The sequence below is a fragment of the Pectinophora gossypiella genome, chromosome 22 (assembly GCF_024362695.1).
Source record: "Pectinophora gossypiella chromosome 22, ilPecGoss1.1, whole genome shotgun sequence".
Classification (NCBI taxonomy): Eukaryota; Metazoa; Arthropoda; class Insecta; order Lepidoptera; family Gelechiidae; genus Pectinophora; species Pectinophora gossypiella.
Window position 1 is genome coordinate 1,792,126 of NC_065425.1, and position 26,310 is coordinate 1,818,435.

The following is a 26,310-nucleotide window of genomic DNA, read 5'->3' on the forward strand; positions in this document are numbered from 1 at the left end:
GTCGATTGTTTTATTTTATTCCTACTGGTGGGGGGTGCGAGGGGGAGGGGGAGGGTGAGGGAGGCCTAAAGAGGCCAAAGAAATAAAAAAATCAAGATAATTTTGTGCAATTATTGTTTTCTGACAAGCATGTCACAGGGATTGTAACCTGGAACCTGACAGAGGGCAGCAGTAACTTTGTCAGTACTATTCAGAGCCGGAGGACAGGAGTCCTAGTATGTCTTTGTAATAGACTACTCTGGGCGTCATCCCACTTGCGTCAGATAGAGTACTGCGGGGCGGAAGGCAAGAGAGAAACCACTGCCCTATTTTTCCCTAAAAAAGTAGCATGGAAAATGCTGCACCGACAAGAGCGTGGCTCTTAAATTGGTGATGATGATTGTTTTTAGGTGAATTCATTCTTTGCGACCTTTTAAACCCCCCTATTGGAGTTTTTTGCTAGAGTGCTATTCTGTAGTGTACATTTTGAAAAGCTCTTCTTTTACTTATTTGCCGCAAATGGCATTGACTATTTGGCCGGACAGATACGGAGCGCTGAAGGCTCTCATGACGTAAAAAAAAATGTGTTTCGTTAGTTTTAGACCTATCTTTATTTAGTAATCAGAATTTCATAATTTATCTTGAACCTCGTACACGACCCAATTATGCATCCGAGTAATGAGAAAATAGCAAGGCCCAAGTTAAAATAGGTACCTACTTACCAAGTTAAAGCTGTGCAACGCCATATACTTCTACGAATAAATATTATTATTTTAATATAATTTTACTCAAAAAAAAAAATTAATAAATATAAATATAATAATAAATATAATTTTAAATATAACGAAAAAGGCTATTTCCGCCTTTTTCTGAAAAAATATCGCTATTTTCTATATTTAATGTAGAATGGAACGTAGTGTCCAAAAATAAATAATGGAACGTATTGGCTCTATTTTATTTTCTCTTTTTTAGGACCACTTGTTGATGTAGATAAAGAAACAAACACAATTGTAAGGAAATTTGTATTATGTTTATTCTTTTGCTCTGAATACAAAGCGCTCAGTTGGCACTAAAATAACGCGATACTTTGACGTTGTTACCATGGAAACTAGCAATGTCAACAATAATCTTTCAATTCGATTTAGAATATCGTGCAACAAATTAATTGAATTACAATGTGGAAGGTTGATAAATAATTCCTATATACAGTACCTGGAAATATTACAAAATTGCTTACTCATTCGCTGAAAAAATGGTAAGTCTATTGTTGTTATTTCATTCGTAATAAACTTTTAAACAGGGTTTTTAAATGAATCACGATTGTGCATTTTTGTGTTTCTAGGGGCTGCTTAGCATTTTGAAAAAGCTGCGGTCAAGTCCCGATAAAGAACTTCGTCTCTTGCTTCTTGGTTTGGATAACGCGGGAAAAACGACGTTGTTAAAGCAATTGGCGTCTGAAGATGTAAATCATGTAACTCCAACTGCAGGGTTTAATATAAAATCTGTCCTTTCCAATGGATTCAAGCTAAATGTGTGGGATATAGGCGGACAAAGGAAGATCAGGCCTTACTGGCGGAATTATTTTGAGAATACTGATATTTTGGTAAGTTTATAGGTATTTTAATTTTGATAGATCAGTGCTTTATGTATCAAATTGTTTTCATAGAACTCCTGTCAGTTAAATTTATATTTTCTCCTCAAAAAACAGTAACAATCAAATGCTTTATAATTATGTTCTAGAACTTAATGTTTACTGCAAACAAGATTATAATTTAAGTAAACAGCCTTGACCACTTAGGTTTTTTTCTTAATATTTTTGAATGAATCTCCCACCGAACTTTCTGTTATTTATTTTTTTTAAATCCAACCAGTGTTGACAACTTTTCTAAAATATTTTACTTGTTTTGAGTTGACCTTGCAAAATAGCTGGTTTTGATAGGAAATTCTTAGGTACACAAAAAATTGTTGCAGACACTTAACAGCTACACACCAATAATTCTATCACACAAATCTGCTAATTACCTAAAAAATAAAATGATCTTGTGCTTTGCAAGTGGCATTATGTCGTACTCTCAGTCTCAGGTACTATTTATTTAGGCAAACAAGCAGTTGTTACATGTACAGCATCTCTGGTGGTTCAATGACAAGTGATGGCAGAATAAAAATAATAATTTCAATTTAATTTAATTAATTTAATTTTAATTTTAATTTTTTAATTTTTTAGTGATTAGAAACAATAAATTATATACATTTACATAATGTGACTTATCTTCTAGATTTATGTAGTAGACTGCTCAGACCACCAGCGGCTGGAGGAGACGAGTCAGGAGTTAGCGGAGCTACTACAGGATGAGAAGCTGCGTGGAGTACCCGTGCTTGTGTACGCTAACAAGCAGGACTTGGCTACTGGTAAGTCACCTACAATTGGGTAGTTTCCTAGGTCAAAGATAAATTATGAAATTCTGATTACTAAATAAAGACGAAAAAACGTTTTCTATTTAAATTATTTATGAATTTTAATAAAGAAAAATTTAATAATAACTGCAAAATTTTGTCACGTTTTTCTATGACGTCGCACGTTACTTTTTCGTACAAGTTCCATAGTTAGTTCGTGTTTTGACTATGAATACTTTTTTATTGTGCCAGTTGACACTAGTATTTTGAGCACAATAATAATAGTCTTATTATAATCCTTAATAGGCTTTTGTACCAGGCACCTCTGCCTGACAGGGTGCCTCCCTGAGGTGGTCAGCAATGTCACAGGACTGTTAGGCTTCCTTGGGGAATCAGGCTGGCTGGAGTAATCCAGCCGTTTCAGGCATCACGCAAAATAGGCGCTCAGACGTCGAGCTGCGGAAAACGGCCCGCGAATACCATTACTAGTAGGGTTTTGTAGAAGTGCAGTTCTGTCGAGATCCAAATTTACGGATGTTCCGGATGAGGTGACAGTTATTTGTCAAGTGTCTTTCATCAATTCCAGCTCTCCCCGCTAGCGAAGTGGCGCAGCACCTAGGGCTGCACCTGATCAGGGACCGCACTTGGCAGATACAGGCGTGTGTTGCCACCGACGGCACCGGCGTCAAAGAGGGTATGGAGTGGGTCTGCAAAAACATACCCTGCAAGAAATAGATTGGCTTTACCCAGTTTTTAGGGTAATGGGTTTTAATAGTTATTTTTTATGGGTAGCTTAGTGACGTCACTAGTTACAAGCCTCTATGACGTCACGGGCTGTCCCTCAATAATGTCCGTCACTAGACCTATTTGTCTCAGTGACGTCATTAACTAATTCACTCAGTCATGTTGGAAGAAAACCAGGTATGCCCAAAAGTGACAGCTAACATGTCAAGGTTAGCCCAGCTGACATCATCCCACCCTGCATTGCCATTTCAAAATAAATTACCCACAACCAATGTTTTTACTTTACTTTGCAAGGAAATTTTGAACTTTTAGTAAAAGATTTACTTACAGTTTTAATTATTTTTATATATGTGACAAGTAATAAAATTAAATATATTAGTCAGTAATTCACTTAATTTTCAATAATAAAATTTACGTCCTTAGAATGTTGTAGATACCAATTTAATGGTAACACAGTGGTAATATTTAAGGGCTTGACTAGCAATGGCGGCTTGTCATAGGATTGAGCATACCTGGTTTTACCATGCTCTCAATGATGTCCTTCACTAGTCCTAGTTATGTCTCTAAATGACGTCACTAGCTGTCTCAATTACATCACTAGATATGCCCCTCAATGACGTCACTAGCTGTCTAGTGACCAATGATTAGGTTCCAATTAAATACACTTAATATTTATGTAAATGTACAAATTAATAAGCCGTCCATAAGATAAATTATTTTTTCAATATTGTAGAATAATTTAATTTCAATCATGTATTGTGTGTTACGGTGCCTTAAATGTTAATAATTAGGTACTTAATGCTGCTAGTTCCTGCAGACCCAATCAAATTTTATTTTAAGTAATACCTGTCATTTTCTTATCCGCCGAAAAGGGGAGGGACGGGTAATCGAAAAACGTCAATTTTAGGCAGAAAACTTATACAATTTACATTGGCTCTGTTTTACATTGGCTAGTAACCTAACAGAAATAAGTTGACAGCACACGTCAAACGGGTTGAGTACATATTGTTCATTTATTCACTCATTCATTTTAAAATTGACAGCTGTCAATTATCCGTCCCTCCTTTTCGGCGGATAAGAAAATGACAGGTAGAACTTAAAATTAGATGGTGTCTACAGGAATGAACACCACTTGTAATTTATTAATTAGATTTTTAATATAATAATTTAAATAATAATATTGTAAAGGCATACCTACTGATTGCTGCTCTGAAAGTCTCAGCTTGGAGGTGCTTCGAGTATAGTTTAAACGAAGATTTATGTTTATTAGTAAAATACTAGTCGTGGCAGTCCAGTTGGAAGAAAGCTTGACCCTCACTGTAAGGTCGCAGGTTCGAATCCAGCACGGGCCTAAACCAACGATTTTCGAAATCGTTTCTCGAATTCATGTTTGGATCATAAATGATTATCACGTGCTCAGCGGTGAAGGAGAACACCGTGAGGAAACCCACATACTAACCTAACCTAACCTGTATTGAGCTGGTTTTCCTTTCGCGGGTTGGAAGATCAGACAGGCAGTCGCGACTGTAAAAACCGGACCTGTCAAATTTTCAGGTTAGGTAAGCGGACCCTGTGAAAACGGGTTAATGCTAGGGAGATGATGATGTTGGGTTGATTACTAGTAGGTCAAATGATTATTCTACTTGTGATTGGTTTAGATATGTTTTAGAATAACTACTTTCTTATTATGAATACTTTTAAACTCTAGTCATTTCCTCACTTCTGTAGATTTAGTATAAAGTGAATTTGCGTGCAATGCTTATGCCACGTGCAGACAGGAAGAACGTTACATGACAAGTCACATTCTGCCTATTACCGACCATTCTACCTAAATAAAGATTTCCTAAATTTCCATCCAAAAAATACACGATATACATTACTGTACGAACTTCCACTGAAAATAGGTTTGAATAAAGATTTTATCTATCTATTGCATGTTTTAAAATTACTAGCTGTCAATCATCCGTCCATACATTTTCGGCATACTTGGTCCTTGTTTTCGGCGGATAAGAAAATGTCAAGTAGGTAGATATAACCAAAGAGGATGGTAACAAATACGTTTTATTGTAATAATCGAGATGAGGGGGGTTAAGAAGGCTACATCGAAGCAATTTATCTACAAAAGCAATACTGCAATTTGACATGTGAGCATATAAAAGTGCGCAATGCAAACAAATGTCAAATATTGCTTTTAAACTCCCCCCCCCCCCCAAGTGGACAACAATTTCTAAGTTATATATTTTCTTTTCCGCCGAATCAGAAAGGGACGGGTAATCGACAGACATAGAGTTTGTGAAACACACGTCAATTTTAGGCAGAAATTTAATCAACCCAAAATGAAAAATGTAATTATAATAAGTGCGACTTTTTGTCACCTTTTTCTATGACGTCACAGATTGCTTTTTCATACAAATTCCATAGTAATTTCGTGTTTTGACGTTTAGTAAAAAGTAACTGATTTGACTAGTTGGAAACTACTGTTAGAAGGTATCTGCCGGAATCCAGGGCGTGTCGCTTATGTAATTAATTCAATGTGGTAGGTGCGTATTATACTGTAACAATTGTCGTTTCTTCACTGTTTTATAACAATAAATCAACTACGAATACTTAGATGTAGTTTACTTTGTAGCTAGGTTGTTTCTTCCAATTTACTGAATAAAAGACGAATTTGCAAAGGAGTCTTTTATTTTCAAATGTAATATCATTGATTAATTCACAGACCGAAAGATTCACAGACCGAAAGTTTCACAGACCGAAAGATTCACAGACCGAAAGTTTCACAGACCGAAAGTTTCACAGACCGAAAGTTTCACAGACCGAAAGATTCACAGACCGAAGCCAAAGAAAGCACAGCAAGGTCTGTTGAGTTCATTTTTCAAATATTTACACAATGTCTTTCACATTCACAACCAGATTAAAACCAATATCCGTATTCTAAGATGTTAACACCAACCTTCTTCGACTAAGTCCTCAGTTGAGGCGACCCAAGGTCTTCCTCGCCTCAAAATCGGTATTCTTAGATGACTCCTCAACCTTACCTCAAGTGTAATCCAGTAAGGCATGACGTCATTATTTTCGTATTATTATGTTGGCAGTATAATATTCTCGACTCCAGTCAGTAAAGTCCTCAAGTCGAGGACGTATTTAAATGACAACTTCAAGTACCAGAATGGTAAGCTGAGGCAGAGTCGAGTGAACATCTCAGAATCCGTATGTAAGTGAAAAAAAAAAACAAATTTAAAAGTATATACAATATTTATCAAATATGTTAAAGGGAGGATATTTTGAAAGAAGACAATGTAAGTAGGTATAGAGATTCCAAAATCGAAAATTATTATGCACAATAAAATGCAAAATGAATAATCCTTAGCACCAAAATGTCCAGCAATACTTAAATAATTAAACTAATATTATTTTCTATACAATGCGTTATTCATTATTATGAATAAGTTACATTTTAAAAATGATTATGAAAATTACATTCTTGGTACGGTCTACATTAATTTGAAAAACTATAAGTTTTTTATCAAAAATGTAATTTATAATATGACAAAATTCTATTTTTAAAATAAATCCCTAAAAGATTATGTGAAATGCGATGGGTCTAAATAAAATTAAAAATGATTATTTTACTAAGCTTATAGTTCTAGATAAAAAATAAAATACTTTTCATCTACTTAAAAATACAAAAGTTAAAATCGAAACATCACGATATTTTAATACTAACTAATAAAATTAAATATCGTCCCTTAGCTTACAACACCGCTCAAGTCGAAAATTGGCGGTTTTTACATTTCATTGGATGAAGAAGAAAATAAAGGTTAAAATAAAGTAAATCGTCAAAATAAGTACTTATAAATAATTATTTATTAACCGCTAACTAGAGTATGTATTAAGTAGCAATAAAAAAATCTACAGATTATTTATTTATTTATTTATTTATTTATTTATTTATTTATTTATTTATTTATTTATTTACACAGACCTAAATATTATTATTACAGAAATATTTATTATTTATTTTATTATTTGATATTTTAAATAAGACATTTTTTTTCGTCTCCTGTAAAGTTGGTAAAAATGACTTAAGCGGTGTTGTAAGCTAAGGGACGATATTGTATTTATTTAGTTAAGTAAGTGTAACTCAGTTTCTTTCGGGGTCTATAATATTTTTCAATATTAAAAATAAATAAATAGAAAATATATTATTTATTATTAAAACTACAATAAACTCGATTATAATAATTGAAACAATTATATTTTAGCGGGAAACCTAGATTTTTTTTTCAAAATGATTCGACCACTAGTCGTAACTTCTTAAAATGTCTTCTAAATGGGTAGTTCTTCGAACGTCACAAATCAAAACCGTTACTATCCTAAATATCCTAAATGAAATATCCAAGAATCTTTTCTATTTTTGCAAATATCCAGTTGGATCTTATGTGTCACCAATTTATAGTAAGTTCTAATTGAATATTTGCAAAAAGACAATAGGATATTAATTGTGCGTCAACGGTAATTAGCATGAGCAGCGGTGTTCGAAGATCTACCCAAATACGTAGATATATTCCACGATATTCTTATGTACTTTCTAGAAGTGTTACGTACCTACTAATATACTATTTATGTCTATAACTCGCTGTGGTACACTTCAGTCGTCACTTTCAATTCATGTTCGTGGAACGCGGCGCAGTCTGCCGGGTATGCAGCCTGGAAAAAGAAAACATTTTAATAAAAAGCTCACCACTAAGTATATCCCATTTGGGGTAGTCTCGGAAAGGTGTGGGTACTTAGTTCACCAAGTTAGTTACTTAGTTGAACTAAGTATCCACACCTTCCCGAGCTTTCTTTTAGACCCCGGCCGTCTATTATTATAATGGTCCAGTCAAGTTAATGAAAACTGACGCGTCGGTAAGGTGGGTATAAAATGTATGGCGAAATCGTGGCCTGAATTCATTGATATATAACTACCTGTATATATATCAATGCTTGAACTATTGAACCAGCCGATCCCGACGTCTCGTGCCCGATCATTCGTGTAATATAATAGGACTTTCACACCAACTTATGGTGAATAATTTTACAAACTTACGTAACCCGTACCTATTCTAACATGTTCACTCCAACCTTCCTCGACTTTGCGACCCTCTTGCGACACCACTTTGCGACGAGGATGACTTTGCATATCAGCTCAAAATAAGTCGAGGAAGAATAGAGTAACTATTACAGCTTGACGTCTTTATTTTCGTATTTTGTTGGCAGTATGATATGTTCGACTCCAGTGAGTAAAGTCCTCAAGTCGAGAACGTAAATGTCAATTTAAAATAACGCTGAGGCTGAGCCGAGTGGAGGAAGAGACGAATAACAAAGATGTTCATCTTAGAATACGGGTGTTAAACTTATTTATCATCACCCGTAGTAACTATTTAAGTATTCGCGTGGGATAAATCGCGCGCGGTTTCGCGGGTCGATCAAATTTAAAACAGGCATTATAAAATACAACTATTATTATTAATAGCCCTTAATGTCCCACTGCAGGGCAAAGGCCTCTTCCCTTCTTCCACTCCTCCCTGTCCCCAGCTTATTCGTGCCACCGTTTCGAAAAGCGGTCTAACTCGTCGCGCCGCCTTTTTCGTGGCCTTCCCCGACGTCTGGCAGCATTTGCAGGAACCCACTCTGTAGCTTTTTTGGTCCAAAGGTCATCGGGCATTCGGGCGACATGTCTAGCCCAGTCCCATTTCAAGCAAAATACAACTGTGGCGGACCCAACTAGTTGGCCAGCTAGTTCCGCCCACATGCAACAGATGGCGCCACATTCAATAATGCAGTCTTCAAGCAGTCGTGAAACGCGATATCGAAGTTTACACAGCAAGACGCATATACATACTATAGGTACAACTTCCAACATAACACCGTTGGATCATCGATCCCTAGTTACACTACCAACTCGTGACTAGCGGGGTACTATGCTCTGTTCGGTACCCCGAAAAACATCCTTTGGTGACAGCACACCCTCGCCACCAAACAAATATGAGCTTAATAATAAGACCGCATCAAAACATAAGTTTGATTCATATGTGAGTCCCTAATATGCGCATGATAGTTCATAATGTCATACGAGTTTTAGTAGTTGTATGCCACTGCCATAGAATATAAAATACTTATAGAAGAGACACTCTCCGCTCCGCAATACGCGCTTGGAGCGAGCTTGATTTGCATCACTCTAGCGATAGTCACTTTTAGTCTGTTTAATCCGTAAGCCGTTAAAAGAGTAAGGAAGAGCTTGGACTAACTGTTTCGCTCGCACGCACAGGGTAAAGGTTCAACTATCCTTTTCTGTCACTCAGAAGTACTCAGGACCACGAGACTTCATACAACATAGGTACCTCGTTTTACACAGACACTACACATTTACATTATCGTACGCATCTGTATGTGTGACGTCTGACGCCCGTACCATTGAAGACTAAAGTTCGAGGGGCTGAGGTAAATATAGCTCAGCAACTAATGGGGAGCGGAGAGTTGCTGTCCTATACGTAGTATTCAAAATTCAAATATATCTTTATTCAGTAGGTAACATGGTAACACTTTGAATAGACATTTTTTACGTAAGTAGCGCAGCTTCTCATAAGCTGCAGTAGTTTTGTATAGCCGGGGAAAAGAAGCTGCAAGAAAAACATCGGCACGGGGCCCTAGACGTTAGGTATTATTTATTCTATGCTCTTAGGTCTATTTCGCTCTAGCAAATGTCGGTTCTGAGTGGCAGAAAAGGATAGAAGCATGCGAAAGTGCGATGCGGTATGGTCACGAGTATCAATATGTATACACTTTAGTACCGTGTCATATTAACGTTTTTGACAAATTGAACTGTAACTCTAACTAAATGTCAAATATATTAATGCGACAGGGTACTCAAATTCAAATTCAAATTCAAAAATATCTTTATTTAGTAGGTAACATAGTTACACTTTGAATCGTCAATTTTACATAACGAACGTCTTATCCGCCTAAAACTACTGCAGCTTCTCACAACCTGTATAGCCGGGGAAAAGAAGCTGCAAGAAAAACCTCGGCACAGGGCCCTAGACGTTCTTTAAAAAAATAAAAATAAACATAAAATATTGGTATACAATTGAGTAATTTAGCTGCCTAACATCAGTTCTCAGACAGTTAATCCTAAAGTGGATACGGGTAGGAATGAGATTTTTGTACAGAGTGTCCGGGCTATGTTTCTGGCACTGCGTTGAAAGTTTACAACTAATTGTAGTTGGACCTGTCGCGAACGAGGATATATGAGGTATTGCGGTGAAATGCAGCAGCGCTTGTTCCTAACTAGGTAAAAGTTTGATTGAATTCTAGTTCATTTAGAGACATATTTTCACAAGTAACGACTATTGCATTGTAATAAATGTTGAAGGACTCACCTCACAATTAACATCGCTCTGTATGGCGTTGTACAGGTCCCAGAATCCCTTCCCGTTTTGGAAGCTGAGAGCCGCAGATGCGATCATACTGCTGAACTTGGTCAAGCCTGCCTTGAAGCCCGGAAGACCTGGAATAGATAATAAAGTGAATGAAAATATTCACAAAGAGAATATTGAACCGATTTTTTTTCTAACTCGGACGGGACTTGAACCCACAGCTCCGCTCCTGTCAAGCCAGAGGTGGTGTAATGGTTAACATATCGCTTTTTTACGGATAATAGCGAGTGCGGAGAAAGCACGGAATCATCTTACTTTTTCGGATAATCAGGTGATTCAAGCCAATACAATAATCCTCACCAACCAGTGGACAGTCTCACAAAGTGATTTTGAGAATGTTTCCATCGGGAATCGAACCAGGACCTCCAGATCGAGAGCCCAACGCTCTAACTACTAGAACATGGAGACTGTTGAAAAGTCATACCTTGCTTATCCTGATCATGATGCTTATTAACAAGACACATGAGATGTTCCTGGCAGTGCGGCGCGCGCAGCGAGTGCTGGTACGCACGGTAGACCCTCAGCACGGGTTCAATGACCTCCAGGTTGAGGGTGTCTGTCACTCGGTCCGCTATCGCGTTGTAGTCGCTTCTGCTGGCCAGCTTCTGTGACGCAGCTTCGGCCATTTTGAATGTTTGCTGGAAGTTTAAAATTGGAATGATGATCAGTAAAGTGTGTAGAGAGTCTTTGAGAATGGTCGTAGATAGTCTTGTGCTGTGCCAGAGAATGTTCCCAAAGTGCAAAAGGGCAAGTGTGTTTCCATTTTGGGAAAATTCCCGGGAACGACACGTTATTGGTCATAGACCTAACAAGATGAATGAAAAATAAGACGAACATAATGTTTCTGTAAAAGTCTGAACTACCTTCCAACAACCAAACCAGATTGACCAGGGGGTGAAAAAGGCCATATCGAAGCAATTCATCAAAAAAAGCCTTATTTCAATTTGACATTTGGGTTTATACATTACACTAGTTTTTACTCGCGAGTTTCTTGTATTTACTCGATAATTATGTTGAATTCAGAACATGACTGTTGAGACATGTTCCGAATAGGTTTTATCTCCGAATCTTGCATAGAACACGTATCGGAAGCACACACCACACCGAAGCAACCGCACCAGGCGCGGCGCGAATTATATCGAGGCCTTCGACCAATAGCCGTTTGACGTCCATCTACATAGATAGCATTCGTATCGTTTATTGGTCGAAGCGGTCAATATAATTCGAACCGCGCGCGGTGCGGTTGCTTCGATGTGGCCATTTAAACCCTTAGCAACATTTAAAAACAAAGATGACACCAACCTTCACATACTCAACAGCGGGCTTGACATAACCTGTGACATCGGTGTCCATATCCAGGTATTTCTTGAGGGCATGGTTGATGAGCGCCGAGATGGACTTCTCAGGCTTCTTGGCGTTGAAGTGGGTGGTCTTCGGGAGGCCCTGGGCGTCTAGGAAACTGTTGATGATGTACTGGCTTGATGTTAGGTATCTGAGGGCATAGCGTAAAGAATAATAAGTATTACGTATAGAGCTGTAGCTCTTCGCTTCGTACCAATTCGTATCGGGCGCTGACCTCACACCTCTCCCCCCCCCCTCACCCCCTCTGGGTCTTACTTTAGTCTTAAATGGCCGTAAACCGCTAAGGAGTAAAAGGGAAAGCGCGCAGACTGCGTCTCGCTCGCACTTACGCAATATGCGGCACATGGCAAGAATGTAATTTTTGTATGAAGTGTTCGGGCTGTGATGAGGCGTCGGAGAAAGAGTCTGATTGAAATTCAAACGTACAACACATTGTTTTGCTTTCCCTTATCACGAAAAAAGGAACCCAGCAAACTCACCTTTGATAAACTTCAGGCTTGGCGATATGCACCACCATATCAGTCAAATATGCTGCTGCTGCCTTGATCCAGTGCCTTCTGAAGGACTGGTTCTCAAAGTTCTTGAACATAAGGTCGAAGCTGATCTTCCCGTCAGGTCCAGTAAAGGCCTTCAGAACCCGTTTCATACCAGATTTTTCCCACACAGCTTTCCCTAGCTCCGAATTGATGAACAGGTCCCAATACAGGTGGGCCTTTTCTAAGAATGGGGGCAGGAAGTCTGCGTGGTCTTTGTGGTCTTCTGCGCGCTTGTTAGCCTCAGGGTTTGACAAGGACCCGAGAGCGTTCATAATCATTGGCAGAACTGACGCACCGTTCTGGTTCTGACCTCCCATGAACCCTGAAGCCAAGCTTAATAGACCTTCAAGGTTTATGTCGTTGTCTGATTGTCGTTTCTGCCTCTGTGTTGGCTGTTGTTGGGCCATCTGTTGGGCGAACATGGAAACCACATTGCCCACAAGAGAGGGATCAATTTGGCCGTTTTGCCCTCCAAGGAGACTGCCGAGTCCTGTAAATGAACGTTATGGTTTTACCACCAGTTGTACAATAAAGTTATAAGAATTTATTGGTGGCAGAAAGGAAAATAAGGTGCGTTTAGGGAAAGTCTCTAAGCTTAATAATGCAGGTCTCCTGGGCGTACTTTTATTGCTTGTAAATTATTTTGTGGTGGATTTTTATGTTATTGCGTGGTAGACACATTTCATAACATAAGATTACGTCTATCCCAATTGGGATAGTCAGAAGTAGATGAACTAAGTGCCCACACCTCACAAAGTTTTCTGTTAGACCAATGTGATAGGTTGGTGAGCTTTAGTGTCAAGTTAACTTTGTTAAAGAGAATTAATAACTCATCGGTGCAAGTCCCGTGCCGGAATTTGAACTGACACCGATCGACCGACCGAATTTAGTAGGGTGTCTCCGCCTCGACGGATAGATACGTCTGGGAGGTCACTTATTAGAATATGATTATGTCACGTTGTACACATTTTTTCACAGGGTCCGCTTACCTAACCTGAAGATTTGACAGGTCCGGTTTTTTATAGAAGCGACTGCCTGTCTGACCTTCCAACCCGCGAAGGGAAAACCAGCCCAATACAGGTTAAGTCACATACCTCCGAAAATGGATTTCTTGGGAATTTGGGTTTCCTCACGACGTTTTCCTTCACCGCTGAGCACGTGATAATAATCATTTATGATCCAAACATTAATTCGAAAACAAATCGACAATCATTGGTTTAGGCTTGTGCTGGATTCGAACCTGCGACCTCAAAGTGAAAGGCAAGCGTTCTACCAACTGGGTTACCACGGCTAAAATAACAAATAAGTATAATATTACCAAAATTACAAATTCCATTTCTATTTATTTTTTCTTACAACTTACCCGATAAAATATCCCCCGCGTTATTATCCCTTCCACCACTTGCCTGGGCAAGTAGAGAGCCCAAATTCTTCATGTTGTCTCCTTGCATGAACGTACCCACCAACTGGCCTATCAACCCGGGCATATTATTACCCTGGGAAGAGTCACCGACTTGCTGCATGAAGGAGGATACCATGTCTTCAAGAGGACTACTCTGGGTGTTACCTCCTAAAATCGGCAGGGTTATAATTTGGCATAATGCTAGGAGTATCGTTAACTTGGCCATTTTTGTATCTGAAACAAAAGAAAAGAGTAGCTTTGAATATAAAGAGAGCTACCTATGATAGAAATTAAGAGCAGTGGAAAGTGCCGTCTTCTGTATTTCCGAATGCATATAACCCGGGTGCTTTTTACTTTTGTTTATTTTTTACACTTACATAATTCTTTCTTTATTCTTGCACCTTTTAAGTAACTAAATTAAATGTGCACTTAGGTATAATGTACTGTTTGCTTATCGTAAAATTAGCAGCTAGGTAGCGCGTCATAAAAACCGTAAATTACATTTTAAGGCTCTTTCATATCGTGGCCATAGAGTGAAAACCACGTAAGCGTTTTTTTTGCAAAAATCACACTCAAATGTGATTTATATTCACATAACTACCAATACCAATCATCATCCTCTTAGCATCATCCCGTCTTTCACAGGATCCGCTTACCTAACCTAAAGATTTGACAGGTCCAGTTTTTTACAGAAGCTACTGCCTGTCTGACCTCCCAACTCGCGAAGGGAATACCCAATACAGGTTAAGTCACATACCTCCGAAAATGCATTTCTCTGAATGTGGGTTTCCTTGCGATGTTTTCCTTCACCGCTGACCATGTGCTCATTTATGATCCAAACATGAATTCGAAAACACATGTTAATAATAAGCTGTGCTTTTTTATTTCTTACATAAATTATACCAAATGGTTAAAATAAATAATATCTAGTCTAGACACTTTCAAGTGCAAACTTAATTTTCAAAATACTTTTATCTTTTTTAATATTAAGTAGTAATAAACTTGTGTGCATTGGTGACAGCGTCGTAGTTTAAAAAATATAATAATTATTTTATCGCAATAGACTAGGCGCTAGTTTCAATCTACGTAAAAAAATGTGGTCTCAAACTTATACCCGAAATGAAATAAATTTATTAAAATCGAGGTTTTTGTTGAAGAAACCCGCCATTTAACATAAAATAACATCAGAATGTGATTTTTCAAAATGGCGGTTACGAAGTTTTTACTATAGGGCTACGATATTCACGTCACAAATCAGCAACAATCGATACGATGTAACTGGTCATAAACAACCTTTGTTGCAATAGCCATAAAACTCCGCCATGCAGTAAAGTGTCGGGCGCACGGCAGATTGCGAGCCAAGTTCTAGTTGTAAATTGTGGTTTATTTATAGGTTAGGTTAGTTTTTTGTCTCTATAGGTACTCTGTTTCTATTGGCAGCATTAACTGGGTACAGTGGAAAACATAAAAATAGGCTATTTATGTCTAATACCAATATAAGCAATGTGATTTTTGTCTCCTCAATAAGGGTCTTTCTCACGAAATAGGAGAAAGATGTGAGGGGCCAAGTGGGCGCGAAACGCGCGCCATACCAATATGAGCTATTAATTCATACTTCAACTTTGCACTTATTCTTATCTTACTCCAATTGTCCCCCTCTCGGAGAACATTCCACCGGGTTATGAGCTGACCAGGCCGACCTGGAAATCTTTAAATAGACTCCGCATACAGGTTGGCCGAAGTAAAGATAACCTGTCCAGGTGGGGTTTTCTCATCGGATCGGACCTGAGCTGCGTGTGTGGTGTTACGCCACAGACTATGGCTCATCTGATAACTTGCCCCGCGTGCCCTGATACCTGCACGCGAGAGGGGCTGATGAGTGCCACCGAGGATGCTGTTCGAGTGGCGGAATACTGGGCTGAAGAAATCTAATGCCATCGAAACGACAAGAAGAAGAAGTATTGATAAAACTGCAGCGTATGACATAAAATATACATTGCCGGTAAAGTGGCTATGCAATTTGAGAAGCAGTAGAGCTATCGTAGTTATCAGTTAGCAGGAGTAGTACTAAAAGAGAGCGGAGTTGAACCGGCGACAGCGGTTCTCGTACAAAATGCGCGTTAGGGCCTTTCCAACTTCTTTGTTCTTTTTCTATCGTGTGGGTTGTGAGGTGGAGTACCAACCTCATCACTTTGTTCTATTCCGTGGACATTCCAGGTCACGTCATCATCATCAATTTAAGAGCCACGCTCTTGTCGGTGCAGCATTTTCCATGCTAGGTACTTTTTTAGGGAAAAATAGGGCAGTGGTTTCCCTCTTGCCTTCCGCCCCGCAGTACTCTATGTGTACTCTGTGTGTGTGTGTGTTTGTGTGTGTGTCTATGTGTGTGTGTGTGTGTACTCTTTATGTGTGTCGTAGATTTTACCTAAATAAACTTTTTTATTATTATTATTATTTTTTACTCTGTCTGGCGTTAGGCTTACGATCTGGAGGTCCGGGTTCGATTCCCGATGGGGACATTGTCGAAATCACTTTGTGAGACTGTCCTTTGTTTGGTAAGGACTTTTCAGGCTTGAATCACCTGATTGTCCGAAAAAGTAAGATGATTCCGTGCTTCGGAGGGCACGTTAAGCCGTTGGTCCCGGCTATTAGCCGTAAAAACACCTCCACCAATCCGCATTGGAGCAGCGTGGTGGAGTATGCTCCATACCCCCTCCGGTTGATTGAGGGGAGGCCTGTGCCCAGCAGTGGGACGTATATAGGCTGTTGATGATGATGATGATGACTCTGTCTGACGCGAGTGGGATGGCGCCCAGATTACCCTAATAAAAATATAGATAGCGCTGTGTAACGTTACCTCATGACCCCATGATCTGCCCATGGCTTCAAGTCGTCTTCTAACTACTTTTGGTTCTGCCCACACTGTTTGGGATCTCGGGCGTGAGTTTATGTACCTATGACGACAGAGTTACGAGTCCAGCTACTTCTTATAATTAGCGAGTAGACAGTTAGTAATTAGGCACCAATTGAGCAGAACATACAGCTATCGCACTGTTCTTTTAACCGACTTTAAAAAAAAAGGTTATCTGAGCGGTATGTATTGAAAGCAAGGAGATTCGTGCTTCGGAAGGCACGTTAAGCCGTTGAAGTAAGTGACTTACTGATGTAAGTGAGTAATAGTTACGTTTATGGCAGGGGCCTTTGGCGGCTCAATAGTCCCTTTATCCCTATGTACGCTTAAATCTTCAAAACTACGCAACGGATTTTGATGCGGTTTTTTAAATATATAGAGTGATGCAAGAGGAAGGTTTATATATATGTATAAATAACATTCATTAAATAGTGGAGAAATACTGTTATTTTTGAGGTTTTTAATGTGATGTCGTAAATAATTTCATTTTTTCCTCAGCATGTTGCACGCCCGATTGGGTTAAATTGTACCTAAGAACTGTATTTTTTCTTTTTATAATGTAACTATGACATCTTTTTTTTTTGGACTGTACAATTGCAATAAAACACTTTTTGACAGTTTTGACAGTTTTTGAGCATTGCACCCGAGCGAAAGCCGGGGCGGGTAGCTAATAAAGAATAAAGTAAACTAAGTTTTAATTATAAAGTCAACAAAGTTGTCATCTTCATTCGTGTCCGAGCATTTTATATTTTTTGCGTATCTTAGAAATCTATTTGGTATTAATCTAGGCATAATGTGCGTGCCGTTGCCAGTAAAAAAAACAATAGCGAAGTGTCTTTGCTTGCAATCTTGCATATTGATAAAAAATGCTTCTTTTACATGAATAAAAGATATTTACAGTACTTAAATAACATTCTTATGGCCCAGTGGACATACTAATTGTATTCCTGAAAGGGAAATCGTATTATTTTCGATGCTGTAGCTAAAATTAAATAGGTACCTATAGGTGCTAATTCCTGTAAACACCATCTAATTTTATTTTAAGTTATATCTGCCATTTTCTTATCCGTCGAAAAGGAAAGGGACGGATAATCGACATAACATTTATGGAACACACGTCAATTTTAAGCACAAATCAAAAGCAACCCTATAATTTTTTTGCATTGAATAATAAAGAATTAAGTTGACAGCACACGTCAAACAGTTCGCATACCAGCGAGATTCATTAATTTACTCATCATCATCATCAATTTAAGAGCCACGCTCTTGTCGGTGCAGCATTTTCCATGCTACTTTTTTAGGGAAAAATAGGGCAGTGGTTTCCCTCTTGCCTTCCGCCCCAATTCATTTACTCATTCTTCCTAAAATTAAGAGCTGTCAATCATCCGTCCCTTTCCTTTTCGGCGGATAAAAAAATGACAGGTATAACTAAGCTTAAAGTAAAATTAGGAGGTGTCTTCAGAAATCGGGGCTATAGCTTGAATAATTTCAAATCAAAAGTAACGATTAAGAAGGTAACCTTCCAAAAGGAGGTTATTCATGACATCAAATAGTGCAGAATTAGCATTAAATAAAATTGCACAATTATAGTGTCTGACTTTGCTAACGTATCTGTATTTTTTTGCTAAAGTGATTTGTGTCTTATTGACAATTGCAAAATGTGCAAATCAGTTTCGCCAAAAATGGCAGATACGTTAATATTCGCGATCTCAGCGGCGTTATGTCGTATCTTTGATTATTACGGTAAGCAAAAAATAAGTGGGTTTTTCGTCAGAATCTTGCGTATTTGTAATTCCTTCATGCAGACAGACATAATTCACGCCCGCGGTTTTTAACGATTTTAGTTGTAATCACACTTGGGGATCGTCAAAAGTTTGCGCATATAAAAGTAAGCGCGCAATGCAAACAAATGTCAAATAGCTATACTGTTTTCTTAGATGAATTGCTTCGATGTGGCCATTTTAACGCCACAGATCGCGGAAATTTCTCATGAATACTTCTTATACTATACAACTTAGAGCCTAGTCTTAGTCATTACCGTAAACATTTTTTATCTGTGTCAAAACTAGAAAAAAAAAAAACAAAAGTAGTGACGTGTTCTTTTTTAACCGAAATATCGAATTCCGTTTTCAATGAGTCACGCACGCGACAGCAGCATAGTCTGCGGAATTTGAATAGATACACTTTTTTGTAAACTTTTACAATACAAATCTAGTTTTAAGAATAATGGTTTTATCGATTGTTAGGGTGATAAGATTAGGTAGCTAAATGAGAAGCAAGTTTTAGGTGAATTTTCAGTGTGTAATAATTATAGGTAGGTCAGAAATTCGACATATTAACCTAAACTTCATTGTAGTACATAATATAGTTTATACTACCGTTCACTAGGTAATGAAATCAAGTGTAGGTAGATAAGGTTTACGCCAGACGTTTTAAAATAGCGATAATTTGCGAACTTCAGGCCTGCCTATGTCGTATCGCATATCTTAATGAAATATTATGTATAAAAAATGTACAGATTATGTACTTATATATAACATTGTTATGTAGGTAGTTCTAACATTTATTTTATTGTTTGCATGTATTATGTATAAGGTACGTTACTTGTTTTTTTTATTGTTTGTAATTTTAATAATTATTAGGTAATTGTTCAAAAAAATTTTATCTGAACTGTATTCAATTAAGTGCTAATGCACTAGATTAAGTCATTAGATATTTAGATTTATGTGTAATTTGATTGTATTGTCGATGTAAATAAAATAAAATATAAAATACACAGCAAATACAATCAAAAGAGACATAGAAAGAGTACAATAGGCGGCCTTATTGCTAAGTAGCAATCTCTTCCAGGCAACCTTTAAGTAGAGGAGGTATTTTTTATTGGGTATAAAGGGTATGTAACCTGGTTGCGTCACCAATTTGTTGCTGGTGGCGCAACCATGGTGTCGCGGTGGGATAGGGCCCTTATAGTTCTGCCTCCCTCATCACATTTCTTCTTGGAAGCTATTGTCTTAACGGCAAATTACTACGCATTAAAACCACCAAACAGTAAGAATGTTAATATAAAAACTTCCAACAAGTAATTTAATCATAACTTCGTGTAGTCTAGGGCTGCCAAACGTCCCGATTATCTTTTTTTATGTGGCTTGTTAGACTGATGATTGACTTGGTCAACATTGGTGCCCAAAGTCAATTATTGAGCTGCCAAAGGCAAAAATGGCTCATGTAACGACTACATACTCTCATATCACTACGATATCACTAGACAGTATAAAACAAAGTCTTTTTTTCTGTCCTTATATCCCTATGTACGCTTAAATCTTTAAATCTACGCAACTAACTTTGTAGCGGTTTTTTAAATAGATAGAGTGATTCAAGAGGAAGGTTTATATGTATATTAAATAGTGGAGAAATACTGTTATTTTTGAGGATTTAATGTGATATCGTAAATAATTTCATTTTTTCCTCAGCATTGCATTCGAGCGAAGCCGGGGCGGATCGCTAGTTAAATATAAATAAAAGTTTTTTCACTTTCCCCAGGATGAAGTTAACGGATGATGATGAACGTTGATCTTTCATCCGCTTTTCTGAAGAATAACATAACCTTAGGTCACGAATATATTAGAATAAATACCATATATATATATACGAATAAATATTATATATGCACAATTAGGAAGTTTCTTAGGTCAAAGAAAAATGATGAAATTATGATTAGTAAATAAAGACAGATTTAAAGGTGAAAAAAAAAAACTTGAAAAAGTTTCCTTTTTTCAATTTACTTAATTATGAATTTGAATAAAGAAAAATGTAATAGTAAGTGCGAAATTTTATCACGTTTTTCTATGACGACACAGTGTGCGTTTTTACATAAATTCCATAGTAATTTTGTGTTTGCCGTTTAGTAAAAAGTAACTGATTTGACTAGTTGGAAACAAGCCTATTCAAAAATATAGGCGCCGTATTTCTTGACCGTCGCAGCCCTACCGTGGTCCCTTGCAAGTCGCGACTAGCGGTACTTATGACGTCACGAACCTCGTACACAGGTCATTCACCCAAGTCACCTGTTCTGACCAAGACAGGTTATATTATGTTTAATATGCTCAATATTTAGATCGGAATCGGCATTGTTTTACTTGGCCGATTTAAAAATAGAATATTTTAGATTCGATGCGTGGTTCTGGGTGGTTTTAATGACCACATCGAAGCAATTAATCTAAGAAATATTGCTATTTGACATTTGATTGCATTGCGCACTTACTTTTAAATGCGCAAATGTCAAATTGCCATTTTAACCGCCCTGTACTATTTTACATACTTTTTTTCTATTTTTATTTATTTTTGTTTTGTTTTTCATACTTTTTTTTCTATTTTTTTTATCTGTCTTTTTTACGTTCACGCCTATATCCCCGAAGGGGTAGGCAGAGGTGTATAGCATATACGCACACTTCTTCCCGGCTATGTTTAAGTCCCATGTGATTGGGGGCATATTGCCATTAACCGGCCACAAGTCCTGGAAACCACGTGATATTCATTATCTACACAATGGCCCCGATTCCTGCAGACACCGCCTAATTTTATTTTAAGTTATATCCGTCATTTTCATATCCGTCGAAAAGGACGGATGATTCACAGCTCTTAATTTTAGGAAGAATGAGTAAATGAATGAATAACCCGGGCGAATCAAAAGGTACGTCGCTGGTATGCAATCCGTTTGACGTGCTGTCTACTTAACTGTGTCGGGTTATTGACGGATGTAAAATTTTTAGACGGTTGGTTTAGATTTGTGCTTAAAATTGACGTGTGTTCCATAAATTTTATGCTTGTCGATTACCCGTCCCTTTCCTTTTCGGCGGATAAGAAAATGATAGATATAACTTAAAATAAAATTAGATGGTATTTACAGGAATTAGCACCAATATAATACCTACCCGCCTAATAGTAAGAGCCTACTTCTCTTACTAAGATTAATATGCTAACGGCCTTTGTGGTCCAGTGGTTGAGCGTTGGACTCACGATCCGGAGGCCCCGGATTCGAATCCCGGTGGCGACATATCACAAAAATCACTTCGTGATCCCTAGTTTGCAGGCTGATCACCTGATTGTCCAAAAGTAAGATGATATAGTGCACATGATAATTTAAAAATAACTAAGATAAAGAAATGAAGCCAGTCTAAAATGATAATAAATCAATCTCATTTTATTTTTGCACTCATTTTCGAATTTCATTCACGAATTAAGTAACAATGAGTACGACGTTTGACCGCTTTTATTGATGACGTCACAGTACAGTATTTCGATACAAACTCCAAAGAAAATTTTCGTTTTGACATTTCGTAAAAAGTATCTCATTTCACTAGGAAGTCAAGCAGCCAATTATAAAATTGATGTTTTTGTGGTCTATTACAGAAACGACACGTTATCAGTGTACGGCCCATGCCGCACTATAAGTGGAGGTGTCTCCTGTCGTGGCGTGGTGCTGGCGGTGATGAAAACTTAAACTCCTTGATTTATTTCACTATTTATTGGGGTTTTCTTAGTTTTATATAATTGTTACAAAAATATGCGTGTCTCGTGACGCTCCGGCAGGGCAGTATTGCCATACAAAAAAAACTTATGTTACGACTTACATATAGTATTGTCGATTAATATTTTAATGTTTCCAACAATCAGGAGGTCTTTAGTGGAATCACTTAATCTATTATTTTGCAAGAAACTGATTGGACTTATTACCTACGTATTTTAATATCATTCATCATCATCATCATCAATTTAAGAGCTACGCTCTTGTTGGTGCAGCATTTTCCGTGCTATATTATTAGGGAAAAATAGGGCAGTGGTTTCTCTCTTGCCTTCCTAATATCATTACCGATACAATATTTTTTAAATTATTACGTGTTTCTATAATACACAAACCTTTACAATACCAGTTCTGGCAAATGTATTGTCAGCACGTTCAATTATAATATTGTCAAATAAGCCATTTTCACTTTTAATAACATCTGTGTCAATATCAAATAATTAAACAATGGATAATTCTTGTTACGGCAATGTAATATTATTATGACATTGAATATTAATTTCCACATTTGACGCATGGTGAAGTACGAATAGGAGGTGAATATATTATTTAATATGTCGGTAAATTTAAAGTAGGATTAATATTTTATTATATTACTGTATTGTACCGTCTTTAGCAAAATGGCCGCCGATTGTATATGACTTTTCTGTGTTTGTTTAATATATAATAATAAACATATAATATACATTTATAAATACATGCATATGAAAATAAAAATAAAAGGTATACTTATATAAATAGTACACACGAAATACCTAATAAAAAGCAACATAAAAGCTACAGAATATAAACAACACCACAACACACCTTCATTTCAAAAACAGAACCATCTATAATTTAAAAAAAAAGAAAAAATGCCTTGTTTATTAATCTTAGATAGGTTAGATGTTTATTAGTTGAGTGGCAGGACCCTGTGAGAAAAGGGGCCTAACGAAATGAAATGAATAACAAAATTATAATGAAAAAAAAAAGAAAAACAATTGATGATGAATATACATAGGTCATCATCATCATCTCCCATCATTATCCCCTGACATGGCTCATGTAACTACTACTTATTTACATCAGTAAGTAGTAACCGGGACCAACGGGTTAACGTGCCTTCTGAATCACGTATCATCTTACTTTCGGACAATCAGGTGATCAGCCTGTAATGTCCTAAACAAACTAGGGATAATAAAGTAATTTTTGTGTGTCAGGAGCCTTTGGCGGCTCAATAGTAACCATGATACCAGGGTTGATGAGGTTGGTAATCCACCTCACAACCCATAGGAGAAAAGAGAAGATCATGTATTCCGTTTTTCACAGAGTCCGCTTACCTAACCTGAAGATTTGACAGGTCCAATGAATATACATAGGTAATAAGAGGTATTATTATACACATTTTCCCCTGACCTTGAATAACTGCAGAATAAAACATCTGTTATTACTGTACTTATTTAATAACTATATTTATTTTTAATAGATCTAGATAAACATATATTTTATACCTTGTTATTACTAAGTTGGTATAAATCTTTATCTCATGCAACAATTTTTTTGACGTGACATACCTATACATACCTATACCTATTGTAGGTTCGGCATTAACTACTTGGCCGGACAAATGGGGAGCGCTGAGGGCTCTCACTTGGTACAAAATTTCGTAAAAAATAAATTATCTACGACCAATCTATTCTAAATATAAAAGGAGAAATTGACTGACTGACATATCAACGCACAGCCTAAAAGGCTAAACGTAGGCACTTGAAATTTGGAAGGGACATAGCTTAGGTACCGTAGAGGTGCACTAAGAAAGGAATTCCCGGAATTCCCACGGGAACGGAAATTAGCGGGAAAATCCTTTTGTATGAAGAAATCTAAACTGCATAAGTTAGATGCTTGAAATTTGATATGCACTCCCACACACACAAAGATCTCTCTTTTATAACACGCCACGCGGACGAAGTCGCGGACAAAAGCTAGTGTTTTTATATTTACTTTGCAAGGAAATGAACTATTAGTAAAAGATTTACGTACAGTTTTAATGATTTTTATATAATTTGACAAATAATAGTAATTAAATACATAAGTCAGTAATTGTCTTAATGTGGACTTAAATAAAAACTTGTATGGGCGCTCGTCATTGTTCTTTCAATAATAAAATTTGCGTGCTTGGAATGTTGGAGATACCAATTTAATGGTAACACAGTGGTAACACTTACGTCATCAAAGGGCTAGCAATGGCGGCTTGGCATAGGATTGAACATACCTGGTCTTCTTATACCATGCGTCACACAACATAACAAAAAACCTGGTTAACTGTGAGTGCGACTCGCGCATCAAGGACCTCGAGGCTTTGACTTTGCCGTTGAAAACCTATTGTCTCCATACATAGAAATACGTCGCGATAGTTTTACCAACTGCAAAAAGTTTGTAACTGAAAAAACATAAGTTTTTTTGTGATAGAACTACACGATTTTCGCTGTAATACCTTCCTTCATCCCACATGATTCTAGGTCTATGGGAAGAACTCCATAGGTTAGTTCTCCGACGAAATGTATGAAAATAAGACGTCTTCTATAAAATGGCTCATGTAACGATTATTTCCTTACATCAATAAGCACCTAGTAACTGGGACGAACGACTTAACGTTCCTTTTGAAAGCACGGATCAACTTACTTTCAGACCGTCAGGTGATCAGTCTGTAATGTATTAAACAAACAAGGGATCAGAAAGTGATTTTTGTGATATGTCCCTACCGGGATTCGAACCTGGGACCTCCGGATCACCAGCCTGGTTGGGACCACTGTCGTATTTAATAATTGTCGTATTTCATTGATTTCCAAGCATGATTTTTATACAGCTTCAACAGACAGAAGACATAAGTATAATATAACAGTAACTAATAATACTTAGTATGTATAAGTTCTAGGTTCTACCTTAGATAATTTTACACACCTCTCCAATAAGTACATTGACTTCTTTCACCCTAAGGTTGTCTGACAGAAATTGCTGTTTATTCATAAGGCCGCCTATTTTGCTTATTTTATCCGGTTGTTTAACTTACTATAAAAAAAAGTTGAAAAACTTTTACAAGTTTTTAAAGAGTTATTTTTTTACTTATATAATGAGATCAAAAGAATTATAACTAATAATTATAAATAATTAAAAAAGAAAAACTTACCCTCAAAATGTCGTAATTATTTTAAGTTTTCTCCTTCCAAGTCCTTTTTATTAATCACAATAATAATTAGGAACACACGTACGGTAAGCTAAGCCGATAATTAATTACTGTTATCTTAAAGAATATTTATCACACAATTTACGATAAAATTTAAACAACCACGTAACCACTCAGCCTCATTTGAATTTCAGTGTTGCTATCACAAAAAAAATATACTCAAGCAATAAAAATGTAATAACACCGGCCGGATTTAAAATTATAAATACATTTTATTTTTTAAAATAAATAACGTTTGAAAATCGAATTCGACGGCGTACGAGCAACGTTTACTCGCGACGATCTTCTTTTTTCGTCTAAAGTCTAAACCGAGACAATCGTGTCGTCTCTGTCTCTCGTATAGCGTTGTTTCGTTTCAACGAATGTGGAAAATCGAGTGCATTCGTCCTTGACTATGAACTCAGCTACTAGTGAAGTACCGTTTCGGAGCGTCTCTTTCACTATTCGAGTTCAATGCCTTTGTGTGAGAGAGATAGATATGTAATTAGCACTTTCGTGTGAAGACGGACTGTCAATGACCGAAGGCTCGAAGGACTTGGGCGAAGAAAAAAAAAAGAGTTTTACAGTTATTTATAAGGTCCTTTGACCTCCTTTGGTGAATAGTGTATTTGAATAAAAAAAAAAACGGTTTCTTTTTACCGTGACGTCATGAAATAAGCTGTACTGTGTACCTACCTTAGTAATTAGGTCACTATAC

The 26,310-nt window shown here is 37.1% G+C and overlaps 2 protein-coding genes across 3 annotated transcripts; one reads left to right on the forward strand and one right to left on the reverse strand.

Annotated features, from left to right (window-relative positions):
- The first annotated feature begins 1,079 nt into the window (after positions 1-1,079).
- LOC126377227 (ADP-ribosylation factor-like protein 3) lies at positions 1,080-5,727 on the forward strand. The gene is made up of 4 exons (XM_050024931.1): positions 1,080-1,234; positions 1,322-1,582; positions 2,256-2,388; positions 2,960-5,727. Exons 1-4 carry the CDS (start codon positions 1,232-1,234, stop codon positions 3,106-3,108), a joined length of 546 nt encoding a protein of 181 aa, XP_049880888.1. The 5' UTR covers positions 1,080-1,231; the 3' UTR covers positions 3,109-5,727.
- A 57-nt stretch (positions 5,728-5,784) lies between these two features.
- Positions 5,785-25,902, reverse strand: LOC126377099 (uncharacterized). 2 transcript variants are annotated; one of them, XM_050024757.1, is made up of 7 exons: positions 25,557-25,902; positions 13,860-14,132; positions 12,440-12,986; positions 11,901-12,090; positions 11,023-11,236; positions 10,542-10,669; positions 5,785-7,827 (listed from the first exon to the last, which is right to left on the reverse strand). In XM_050024757.1, the coding sequence occupies exons 2-7, from the start codon at positions 14,122-14,124 to the stop codon at positions 7,747-7,749; spliced, it is 1,425 nt and encodes a 474-aa protein (XP_049880714.1). In that variant the 5' UTR covers positions 14,125-14,132; positions 25,557-25,902; the 3' UTR covers positions 5,785-7,746. The 2 variants fall into 2 exon arrangements, with proteins under 2 accessions (XP_049880714.1, XP_049880715.1); XM_050024758.1 differs by lacking the exon at positions 25,557-25,902 and adding an exon at positions 14,276-14,338.
- Positions 25,903-26,310: the final 408 nt, after the last annotated feature.